Source organism: Giraffa tippelskirchi, chromosome 3 (assembly GCF_054371585.1).
Source record: "Giraffa tippelskirchi isolate mGirTip1 chromosome 3, T2T-mGirTip1v1.2.pri, whole genome shotgun sequence".
In the NCBI taxonomy this organism is placed as follows: Eukaryota; Metazoa; Chordata; class Mammalia; order Artiodactyla; family Giraffidae; genus Giraffa; species Giraffa tippelskirchi.
The window spans coordinates 18881041-18893309 of NC_137277.1; the positions used below are offsets into that span (position 1 = coordinate 18881041).

At 57.0% G+C, this 12269-nt stretch overlaps 2 protein-coding genes across 2 annotated transcripts; one reads left to right on the forward strand and one right to left on the reverse strand.

Annotated features, from left to right (window-relative positions):
* The first annotated feature begins 488 nt into the window (after window positions 1-488).
* Window positions 489-4007, forward strand: TMEM101 (transmembrane protein 101). The gene is made up of 4 exons (XM_081577310.1): window positions 489-654; window positions 979-1159; window positions 2033-2179; window positions 2961-4007. Exons 1-4 carry the CDS (start codon window positions 518-520, stop codon window positions 3267-3269), a joined length of 774 nt encoding a protein of 257 aa, XP_081433436.1. The 5' UTR covers window positions 489-517; the 3' UTR covers window positions 3270-4007.
* NAGS (N-acetylglutamate synthase) lies at window positions 3983-11906 on the reverse strand. The gene is made up of 7 exons (XM_081577308.1): window positions 9906-11906; window positions 9038-9312; window positions 8709-8922; window positions 8224-8404; window positions 7228-7399; window positions 6949-7131; window positions 3983-5577 (listed from the first exon to the last, which is right to left on the reverse strand). Exons 1-7 carry the CDS (start codon window positions 10329-10331, stop codon window positions 5424-5426), a joined length of 1605 nt encoding a protein of 534 aa, XP_081433434.1. The 5' UTR covers window positions 10332-11906; the 3' UTR covers window positions 3983-5423.
* Window positions 11907-12269: the final 363 nt, after the last annotated feature.

A 12269-nucleotide genomic window follows, 5' to 3' on the forward strand; every position in this document is an offset into this window, starting at 1 on the left:
AACAGAAGCACAGGGATTTCGTGTGTGTGTGTGTGTGTGTGTGTGTGTGTGATTTCGTGTGTGTGTTGTGTACACCATTCACTGAACCCCTACTATGTGCTAGGACCAACACTGTCAACCTTTAAACTTCGCAACCCTGTGACGTAGATGTCATTCCAGTTTCCCAGATGAGTCTTGGGAAGTATCGGAGATATGCTGAAAGTCACAGAGTTGCGTTCGAGTTGGAGCACAGGTTTAAATGTATTCAAAGGCTAGTTCGCTTACTATTCCTTCCTCTACTCTAGTTTTCAATTTTGCAGCTATAAGAAAGGACCGTTGAGCCTCCTTGGGCAGAAAGAATAACGGAACCCTGCAGTTACAATCCTTTCTTCAGTCCAGAACTAGAGAGTGAGAGCTTTGTTTCCCGACGGAAAAGGGGGGGGAAAAAACCCCGCGAGACCCGGAAGTTGCGCGTCGCATCCTGGCGCCGGCCTCCCTGGCCGCCGGGTGAGGCTGCGGCGGACTGCCCTTCCTCAAGATGGCGTCGAAGATGGGTTCGCGACGGTGGATGTTGCAGCTGATCATGCAGTTGGGTTCTGTGTTGCTCACACGCTGCCCCTTTTGGGGCTGCTTCAGCCAACTCATGCTGTATGCTGAGAGGGCCGAGGCGCGCCGGTGAGCGGGTCCGTGCGGTCGCCGAACGCGGTGGGGGCGGTCCGGCCCGTCCCAGGAACGGGGGTGCGGTCGGGTAGGGAAGAAGTTGCGGCCTAGAAGTTGGGACCCTTGGACTGGGAGTAACTGGGACTTCGGACTTGTTAGGGACTCTGGTCCGGAGCATGTTGGGCATCGAGCGTAGTGCGGGGGTCCTAGCCATGAGAGGGGTCTCAGGTTTGGAGAAGCAATGGAGCTTGCGGGAACCCGAGGGGTCTCAAGGCTCTTCTTCCCGCTTCATTCTGTGCTTCACTCTGTCCTCGTTCCTTCCCCTTTCCCTACTCGCAGGAAGCCCGACATCCCAGTACCCTACCTGTACTTCGACATGGGGGCGGCCGTGCTGTGCGCTAGCTTCATGTCCTTTGGAGTGAAGCGGCGCTGGTTCGCGCTGGGGGCCGCACTCCAGCTTGCCATTAGCACCTATGCAGCCTACGTCGGGGGCTACGTCCACTACGGGGACTGGCTGAAGGTGAGCACCTCGCCCCTTGGCGGGACTTGGCTGTAGTGCCGGGGGAGCCAGTGCCTGGGACAGCTGGACATTGCCTGGTACTAGCCAGGAGCACAGTGCGAAGCCTAGGAAAGTTGAACCCCTTGGTTTGTAGCGGTTATTACAGACCATAAGAATGGAAGGACCTTAGAGACCAGCAAACCTCCCCCTCAGAGTGCAGAAATTGAGGTCCAGAGATGGTAAACAGACTTTCCCAAAATTACACCATAGTTAGCATTACAGGTGGGACCAGAACCCAGGTCACCCAGAACTCGACACCATTAGTGTAGTTATCAGAACCAGGGCGAAAGGAACTATAGAGAGTACCTAGTCCATCCATCAGATTTTATGAAATTTACCTAATCCGAGAGCAGCATTTAATCCTGTAGATTTCAGGACCTATGCCAGGCACTACAGGCTTGGAGATGAGCCTGGACCAAGGCATTACCCACAAGAAATGGACTGGCAGTCAGTTAGGGGAGGCAAGTGTGAGAATAGCCACCGGACAGTGAGATATTGGTTAGTTTGGGGAACAGAGTATACCCTATGGCAGAAAAAATATTGAACTTTGAATGTGCAGGCCTGGGGATGGGGAGAGGGGCAATGCTTTGTATCTGGGTTCTGCCACTTTCTGTAGGACCTTGGACAAGTTTATTAACCCCTCTGGGCCTCAATTTCCACTTCTGATAAAAAGAATTATCTTTCTCTGCTCTACCTGCCCACTACACTTGGCAATGGTAAGAGGCTTCATCAGATGGACCAGGATGTGTAGAGATGGGCAGTTCTGCGCTCTGGGCAGCCAGGAGAAGTGCAATGGCTTCAGTTTCTGATCGGGGTCCCCTCGCCTTGGCCTAGGTCCGTATGTACTCACGCACAGTTGCCATCATCGGTGGCTTTCTTGTGCTGGCCAGCGGTGCTGGGGAGCTGTACCGTCGGAAACCCCGCAGCCGTTCCCTGCAGTCCACCGGCCAGGTCTTCCTGGGCATCTACCTCGTCTGTGTGGTAGGTTGGGGGATTGTCGACTGGAGGTGCTTTACTGGGAGTGAGCTGTGAACCGATGCCTGGTGCCTGGCAGAACCCAGGGAGGTGGACAGAATGAGGCTTGCACGTAGTTTCTGAGGGCTTGACTCCCAGCAGTTGCCTGCTCCAGCTTCTGGGCCTTGGGGGCCTTTCAAGTACCTGAGACCTGGCTGAGAGTCCCTTCTTCCAACATTATTGCCACCAGGGAGAGAAGAGGGTGGATTGACCATTCAGTCCCAAGCCTGAGAGCCAGGAGGACAAGAGGGACTGGGCCTCTCATGGCTTCACCCCCCAGAGGACTGAGAGAGGGGACAAAGAAGAGGTTTGGTAGAGTTCAGGTCCCAGCTGGGGATCTGCCACTTAGAGCTGATGGGGCTGCCTGGCAGAGCCAGTTACATCCTCCCTGGTGCTGGGAGTGGGGCCAACATGGAAGGGAATGTGAACGGGCCCCAAGTCACTTAGCTTCATCTTAGATACGGAGCACCATCTCCCATGTGCAGAGCTCTGTATTCAGAGGTGAGAGCCCCAGTCTGACTGTGGACCCTCCTTCCTTCTGAGCCCCCAGGGTCAGGAGAGACAGAGACCCTGACCTCACGGAGCTCCCTCGTCCGAGGGGAGACACAGCCCTTACTTTCAAAAAGCCCCAAGTCTGAGAGGGAAGTCCGAAGCCCACCTGGTAGGGGCTGGCTTGCATCTCAGGGGAAGCCTTCCCAGAATAGGCTCCTCAGCCTATTCAGAGCCTCAGAGGACGGTGTGTCTCTAGGCCTACTCACTGCAGCACAGCAAGGAGGACCGGCTGGCGTATCTGAACCATCTCCCGGGCGGGGAGCTGATGGTCCAGCTCTTCTTCGTGCTCTATGGCGTCCTGGCCCTGGCCTTCCTGTCGGGCTACTACGTGACCCTGGCTGCCCAGATCTTGGCCGTCCTGCTGCCCCCGGTCATGCTGCTCATTGACGGCAATGTGGCCTACTGGCACAACACGCGACGCGTTGAGTTCTGGAACCAGATGAAGCTCCTTGGAGAGAGTGTGGGCATCTTCGGGGCTGCTGTCATCCTGGCCACTGACGGCTGAGTTGCGCAGTGGGAGTCTGAGAATGGGTGCAGGGAGCCACTGAAGGCCACCCTCCATTCCTCCTTGCTGGCCCAGTTATGTTTATTTATGCTTTTTGGTCTGTTTGATCCTTTGTGTTATGTGCATGTGTGTGTGTTATGTTGGTAAGAGGCAGGTCTCTTCCCCAGTTCCTGGGCTCAGGCCTTGCTGGGGTGGGAGCCCTGATGACTCTGCCCTATGGGTTTCTTTTTCCTGTTTGTTCTGAGGAGAGCTGAGGCCAGCTGTTCTCCTGGGTCTCCCATCCCAGGAAACGGAGTAGGGCAGGGCTATGGGGGTGGGGGCAGGGGACACTGAGAGTGGGAGACAGAGGGAGGAAGACCAAGAACCGGAAGTGAACCAGTGTGAAAGATCCCTCTTTGAGCCTGGCAGATGCAGCTAGGCTCTGCAGTGCTTTTCTGAGACTGAGACCGAGTGTGTGTATTGACACATGGATCAAGCCCAGGTGGAGTAGAGGGGCCGGGCACTACGGAAGTTGTGGGCTCTCAGAGTGTGCCAGGAGCAGACACAGCACTAGCTGTCACTCACCTCGAGGGCAGAGCAGGCCCCAGTGTACTCTAGAGTGTGCAGGGGTGGGGCAGGCAGTGGCCAGCTTCCTGCCTCTGGCCTTCTGTTTCCAGCTCCGTGGTTGGCCTGCTGTGGGTGAGTACCCTCCCAAACACCAGACCACACAGTCCTCCAAAATTAAACATTTTATATAGACGTTTGGCTTTGCTTCTCTGTTCTCCCCACGGGGCACTTTGCCATTGGCTAGGATTGATCTTGGGTTTCTTGAAAGACCATGCTGGGGTAAGCCCCACCTTGACCCGCCCATGACCTTTCCCCTGTCCTGAGAGTCCCCACTGTCCTTGGGCTCTCTTTATAAGTCTGCAAACGCTCCCTGCAGTACACACTTTGACCTTTCATTCAGTCCCTGTCGTGGCCTGTCTTTTCCTCCCTATTTGGTACCAGCTCTTTTCAGAGAAATCTTTGGCAAGGGCAGCTAAAGGGAAAGGGTCCACTCTGAGGCCGAGGAATTTCCATTTCACAGATGATGAAATGGAGGCTCAGAGAAGGTTGAGCCACTAGCCTAAAGCCACAGAACTGGATTCCAAGCCAGGTCTGTCTAAAGCCCACACCCAGTTGTATACTCGATGCCACCCCTCTCCTCAGGGAAGACAGGCTGCTCTAGGGGGCTGGTCTCTCAACAGCCCCTGGTCCCTTCCTACACATCCACACACCTCCTGACAGAAAGTAGCCTCAGCAGCCAGTGTGGAGCCTGGCACATTGTAGGGGTCAGAAATGTTGAATGCAACCTCAGGCTTTGGACTCTCGCCTGTCTGAGATGTCCCGCTCCTGCAAAGATGGAGACACAACCTCCAGGGGGGCCGAAGGGAAGACCTCCGAGTCTGGGCTTGGGTCTGAGCCCTGGCTGGCAAGGGAGATGGGGCTGCTGTCAGTCAAGTTTGTGGAATGGAAGATGTTTCCTAACTAAGGGGTAGGGGAGCCCCTCTGGGGGCTGCTGACAGTTGGCTGAGGGAGGTGGTGGCAGCATTCGTCTCAGGGGCTCGGCCTTGTTTAGTTCCTCTCTTCCCTCTAGGAGTCCCCTGGTTCCCCAGCCCTCAAGATGTTGCTCCTAGAGGGTCAGTGCTAATTTCCTTTCAAGTGTGAGCTGACTTTCAGACAAGTACTTGCGTTTTAATCAAGGCCTCCTGAGAAGTTGCAAGACCCGAAGGAATTAAAATGAATGGTGGAATAGAAGGCAGATGCGGGTGATATTTTGGGCAAGGAAGCCTCAAAACAGCACAGTGGTCAAAGACACTGGCCCACCCTTCAGCCTTGAGTAGAGCCCTTAAAGGCAAGCCCTCCTCCCTCCAAATTCCTAGACTGAAAATTCAGGGCCATCTGGTTGTGGCTTTGGAGCAAGTGGGGGGTCTTGGGCAGGCCCTTTTCCTTTCTGTGCTTGTCCTCCCTTGGGTGCCCTTCTCTGGGCAGGGTAGAGTAACGGCTGCTGCTTCCTGTGCATTTCACTCAGCCAGCATGTCTGGTCCAGCCTGTGGCTGCCTTGGGTCTCCTCCAGCAGGCATGGCCTTTGGTCCACACTGGCTGTCCCAGGGCCTGAAGAGCTGGTAGAGAGGGTCAGCTGCCTGGGTCAGAAGCTGGCTTGCAGAAGGAGTCCGGTAGCCCCTTGGCATGGTTGACCAGCTCATAAGAGTCCCGTATATCAGCCAGGCCAAACCAGAAGAAGATCCACTGCTTGTTGGAGAAGCTGCCATCGCTGTGTTTGAAGTACCTGGTGGGGGTGGGAGATAGGTTTTAGGCAAGGCCAGGGCTCACTACCCACTGGTTCATTTATTGAGAACCTACTACCGGCATACCTCGTTTTGTGTTTCACTAAGGTGGCGCTAGTGGTAAAGAACCCGCCTAAGAGTGCAGCAGACATAAGAGACCTGGGTTCAATCCCTGGGTCTGGAGGATCCCCTGGAGGAGGATATGGCAACCCACTCCAGTATTCTTGCCTGGAGAATCCCAACGACAGAGGAGCCTGGCAGGCTACTGTCCATAGGGTTGCAAAGAGTCGGACATGACTGAAGCGACTTAGCACATTGTGCTTTGCAGATGCTGTGTTTTTTACAAATTGAAGGTTTGCAGAAACCCAGTGGGGGGCAAGTCTATCTGTCATTTTTCTAACAGCGTTTGCTCACTTCATGTCTCTTTGTTGCATTTTGGTAATTGCAATATGTTACACCCTCCACCAACAAAAAGATGACTGCTCACTGAAGGCTCAAGTGATGGTTAGCAGTTTTTAGCAATAAAACTATTTTAAATTTGAGGTATGTACATTGTTTTTTTAGACATAATGCTATTTCATACTTAACAGGCTACAGTATAGTGTAAACATTCATATATACCAGGAAACCAAAAAGTTCATGTGATTTGCTTCATTGTAATATTCACTTTATAGTGGAGGTCTGGAACCAAACTGGCAGTATCTCTGGGGTATGTGTGTATATGCTGAACACTCTGCTAGGACCTGAGGTCTGTAATCTGATTTTATCCTCATAGCACCAGCCAATAGCCTGGTGTTATGCTCTTTTCACAGAGGAGCAGCTAAGGCTCAGAGAAGTTAGCTAACTAGCCAGAGTCACAAGCTAGGAGGGTTTGAGTGAGGCTCCCTTTTCCTCTCTCCACACTGCCTTGGCTGTGCAGCCCGGGGAGGGGTTCTTGTTCCCTTCTTGGTGCCCACAGAGCAGAGTAGTAGGGGAATGAGGGGATAACTGCAGAAGGAAAAAGAGGAGGGGGTGTCCCACTGGAGATGCAGTGGGTCTCGGGTCAGAGCTTGGCCTGACTGGGCCTGGCCTAAAACCCAAGAGGCTGAGTTTCTCCAGACCCTGGGAGAGGCAGGCTGCGTCCTTGGTGCAGACTGTCTTCAAGGCATCTACCTTAACAGGACAAAGCAGAGTTAACTGTGCTCTGCCTCTAGGGAAATCTCAGGCTCCATGTGTGGTCTGCTTCCTGGGGAATGTGGGGCCACAATGAGCGGGCCATCTCTCATGGGGGAAGGGTGGCTAATAAAAGAAGGGGAGGCCCAGCCTTCCGGGTTGGGGTTCCCTGGCATGGCTGGTGAGAGCTGGAGAGGGGAGCTGGGAAGGGCAGAACCTACCAGGAATTGATGGGGTTGGTGACCCGGGAGCGCCAGAAAAGTGTCTTCAGGTCCCGCCGTAGGCACGCCCACAGCATCTGGCCGGAGCCTTGGCCCTGGCGGCTGGAGCTCACCACAAACTTGTCTAGATACGGGGTGCCCCCCAGTACCGGCTCCGTTGTCAGAATGGCAGCCGCGTTGTACCTGGCGCAGCGGGGGAGAGGCAGGCTAGGACCTCTTCTTGACCCAAAACTCTCCGGCTTGTCCCGTGGCCCCTGCCCTCGGGGGCCTCAGGCTCACCCCTCAGAGAAGTAGACAGAGTGCAGCCTCGGGCGCAATGAGGCCAAGTAGTCGTCCCGGAGCTTTTTGCCGAAACTGGCGTTGACCAGGTTCACGAGGCGGCCCTGGTCCAGGCTGTCCAGGCAGCGCACTCGCAGCGTCCGCTCGCCGGTCTTGAACAGCGTCCCCGAACCTGGGGGTGAGATGAAGGAGGAGGAGCTCGATCAGCCGGAGATCAAGATCCCCTCCACTCCTACGTTTGCGCAGCCTGGTGGAGGTTCCAGATAGGAAGGTGTCTGGTGGGACAATTACCTACTTTGGGAGCTCTCCATAATGAGATGCTTCCTATGGTCTGCATAGACTTGTCTGTGCTTTTCACTCAGGGAGATGCTTTTCCTAGGCGGTTCGTCCCTCGAGATCCCCCCCTCACCTGTGGTTCCACCTACTTCCCCTAGTCCCGCCCATCCCTGCCCACCCGGCTCCTGGCCCCGCCCACCTCTCTTGTGCTGTGCGTGTATTTAGTCGCTTAGTCCTGTCGGACTCTTTGCGACCCCTTGGAGGTAACCCGCCAGGCTCCTCTGTCCATGGGGATTCTCCAGGTAAGAATACTGGAATGGGTTGCCATGCCCTCTCCAGGGGATCTTCCCAACCCAGGTCTCCCGCATTGCAGGCGGATTCTTTACCGTCTGAGCCACCAGGGAAGCCCGAAAATATTGGAGTGGGTAGCCTATCCCTTCTGCAGGGTATCTTCCCGACCCAGGAATCCAACGGGGTCTCCTGCCTTGGAGGCGGATTCTTTACCAGCTGAGCTACCCATTCCACTTGGGTCCGCTGGGCCTGTGGTTCCTCCCACCCAGTCAAGTCCCGCCCACCTGCCTAGTTCCACCCAAGTTCCACCCCAGGCCGGTCCACCTCCTTGCAAACCTCCCCCAGGTTTGGCAAGGGCAGGAAGCCTTTACTGTGGCTTCTCCTGTCCCCCTGCCCCAAACCCCGGCGCGCCCCTGCCCTCGCCCTCACCCTTGTTGCTGAAGAGCTCCGTGAGCAACGTGCTGGCAGCAGTGATGACGGCGGAGGAGTGATGGGGCAGGCGACTGAGTACGTCCACGATGAGCCGAATCTGCTGGCGTTCTTTAGTGCTCACCCAGTCGGCATTGGTCACCAGGTCCAGGTCGGCGGGCAGGTTCACGTTACTCAGGACCTGTGTCCCGGACTAGGGGGTGAGCCTCCGATCTGCAGCCGCACCAGGACTGCGTCCCTGCCCTACGGATCTCTCGTCACTTAACCCCTTGTGCCTAAATTCCTCCTGGAGTCCTCTGCCAGGGAGGGCTCGGATCTGAACACCGTATAGGCTGAATCCCTCCCTGACATTCCATTCCCGACCCATGCGGCTTCGGAAAGACTGACTCTGGGGCCCATCGGGGAGGCGTGCAGGGGCCGCAAGAGAGAAGCTCAGCAGAGGCGCGGAGTCACGCGGACTGGGGCCCCGAAAGGAGGAGACACACCTTGTGACTGCTGTCGTGGAGGCCGCCTGTTGTGTTGAGGAAGATGATTTTGGCCGGCCGCAGCGCCTTAGCCAGAGACGCGGTCACCTCCAGCGAGTCCAGAAGCACCGAGCGGCGCGCGGCGGTCTCCCCAATGGGACACAGGATGGGGATGCTTCCGGACTCCAGGCACCACTGGAGCAGATCGGTCTCCACGGAGACGATGCCGCCGTAGCTGTGGACCAAGACGTGGGGCTCAAGGAGATCGCCTCCGGGCCCCGCGGGGCTGGGGGTGCGTGGGCGGAGCTGCGTGATCGAAGGACGTCAGGACAGGCAGGGTCCGCACTCACCTGGCGTGGGGGGCTGGCTCAGCAGCGCTCAGCACAGACCCACCGCCAAAAAAAGGCACGGCGGCGGCCGCATTGTGCCGCAGGGCGTCCACCAGCACCTTGCATCTCTGGGCGAGCTGTGCCTTGGCCTCCCAGAAGGAAAGACTGCCGGAAGGCGCTGTGGGAGCAGGCAGCCCCAAGACCACCAACGGCTTCATGTCCATGCGCTGCAGGAAGGCCAGGGCGAAGGCCAGGCTGGATACGGCCTTAGGGCACTTGACCACCTCCTCTTCCACCTGCGGAGGCGTGGGCATTCAGGAGGGGGCACGACGCCCGCCCTGACTCATTCCTCACCCGCTTGTTCCTCCAGCCTGGTCCTCAGGGCCCCCTCTTGGGGCGGGGGCGGGGGTGGTGTCTCCATCCTGCCCAGGAGTTATCAGACCCCATTTCTAGTCACCTGCGCCCACCTGCTCTGCCCTTTGCCCCGTTGGGTCTTGCCATCATCCTCTTATCTCACACTAGCGTTCCTCGCTCGGCTCCTCCCTGCGACCTTGGACTCTAGGACACCTTAGGGGGAGGGGTGGCGCAGGCGGCTTCTCTCCAGGTTCCCCAATGGCGAACTGAACCCCTAACTCTGCCCAGGGTGGGAGGACTACTCTGGCGCATCACATTCCATGGGCTGGAGACCCCAGGCTCCTCACTCGGGCTGGGAGCCAGGCTTTTCGAGGGCCGCGGCCTCTCCCAGTCCTGGGCGCTTCTTAGGGCTCCATCGATCCCCTTCCTGGTTCGCCTCCCCAATCGACAGCACGTCCTGCCAGGCCCGGCAACACGTCGGGATACAGCCCCCACCCCCTGGTCTGTGACCCAGCCGACGCCGGGCTCCGCTCACCTCGATGACGGCGAAGGGCCTGTCGGCGGAGTAATGGCAGGCCTGGAACTGCGTGAGCCAGTGGCGCGCCTCCCCGGGACTGGCCCCGCACTGGTTCAGGAAGGTCTGGATGTCTCGCTGCACCAGGGAGCGGCCTGCGGGGGGCCCCGGGGAATCGGGGGGCCCCGGGGGGGCGGGGGGAGGCGTCCACAACGGCTCCTCCTCTGCAGACGGATGGACGTCGTCCTTGGCTCCCTCGGCCTCCTCTTGGGCTAGCTGGGCCGGCCCCCAAGCCGTGCTGAGTCGGCGGCCCGGGCTGGTACCCCTGGTCGCCTGCCGCCGCGCGCCGCAGCTCAGCCTCCGGGCGCTCCCGGTGCCTCGGGGGCCCCGGAGCCTCCTGCCCGCAGGCGCGGCCCACAGGGCCCAGGCCATCCGCACCGTCGCCATGACAACCAGACCGGATCGCCCCCCCACAAGTGACCGTCTGTTAGGAGCTCCTGCCTTCAGGGGCCTCTTAACCTGCAGAGGGGCGGGGCTGGGCCGTCCGGGGCGGGGCGACGACGGGGTGGGGGGCGCGGGTCAGGCCATGGGTCAGGGGGCGGCGCTGACAGGATAACCCGCCCCTGAGGGGGGTGGTGGAACCCACTAGCGAGAGTCACGAGGCCGAGATAAAGGGTGGCTGCGTGTCTAATCTGCTGCCAAGGCCGGTTTCAGAAGGGCTCAGGGACGCCAAAGGTGGCTCTGGCGTTCTTAGGGGTCTTGAACAATCCAGGAGGAGTCTGACTAGGGCAAGAGGGCGGAGCAGCTGCCTGACCAAGGAAGGAGGCTAATGGGGCAAGAGTGAAAGCCCGGAGGTCGGGGAAGCCTCTGCCCTGTTTGAGCTCAAAGAAGATGGAATCACGTGGAGGTTACCAGGGTTTGCCAAACCCCAGCTACTGGGTGCCACCTTGAAGAATTTTGTCTTTGTGAATTTATCCACATTAGGACTGTAACTAGAAGGCCAATGTCACTTTAAGAAAGCCTTACAAATAAAGAGGTTAAAAAATGTTATAAATTCCAGCTGGGTAGTGTTGACTGCTTAAGATGGTTAGGAAGCGCCAGGTGGTAGAGATCTCATAGCAAGCTTGAGGCTTCTTCCTTGGTAGAATAACTGCTGACACATGCAGAACACCAGGCCCTGTGCAAAGCACTTCACAAATAGTAACTCACTGAAGCCTTACAATGACTCCAGAATGGACACTCTTATTATACCCATTTTATAGATAAGGAGACTGAGGCACAGAAATATGTGAGGGCCAAGGTCGCTCAGTTCATGAGCAGTGGAGCTGGTCTTTGAGGCAAAGCAATTTTGTTCCTGATTCATGTTATTAAGCAAGATGTGCAAAGGACTTGAAAACTTTCATAGGATGTGATTCACTATTGCTTAATACTGTATACGAGTGCTGCTTAAAAACACCCAATCAGTGCGCAATCAGTGGTACACATCCTGCCCTCGGGTACACTATATTCCGATGGGGTCCCACCCTCTGTCCTTATGCAGGGTGAAACCAACTGCAGAGGGGCGATGAATTGGCTGAGGTCACACAGCTTGTTAGTGTCACGGCCAGACCCTTGGCATACTGAGGTCCTCCCACCTCACCCCCACACAGCTCTGTGTTCCCTGTGCTGGAAGTCAGGACTTCTGGGGCTTTGCCTGCGTGGGGAGCATAGTCTAGATTCTTCTCTCCTGAGTACCGCAGAGGATGCTGGGTGAGTGCACCGACCCTTCCTGGGCCTCCCCCATCAAAAGACATGTTCCCATAACAGGTGCACGCTACACAAGCAGGCACACACGCATGCAGCACAGTACATGTATGTACTGTCCTGGGCAGGAGACTCCTGGCAGCGAGAGACGGGAACTGACCTCTGTGATCTCTGCTGACTTTTCCATTTTCCTACTTCGAAATCCTGGGTTCCAACAGAGAGTGAAGCAATGAGAGGGAGGGTTTGTACACCTTGCCCTGTGGGGCCACCTCCAGGACCGCCTTTCTCTTCCCTCTTTACTCTGCCCACCCCCCTCCACTTCCCAGAATCCAGTGGGGCATCTTGATTTTCCTTCTTTCTGCTCTCAGAGAGCCCCACCCTCAAATGTGATTTCCCTTCCTGGTCTCTCCATCCAAGCCCCTCCTCAGAGTGCCCACCCTCCCCAACCCCTCCCTGCTCAGTTTCCTACTTCTGGGTCTCTCCCGCCTTTGCTGCTCTGGATTCCTGCCTCTGTCCTGGCCCCTCATCAATTCTTCCAACACAAATGTGTACCCCTTCCAGGTCCTTTCCCCCCAGCTGTGGTTGAGTCCTGCCTCTTGCCAACTCGGGGCCCCTGTGAGGGCAAGGACAGCCTCTCTTTTC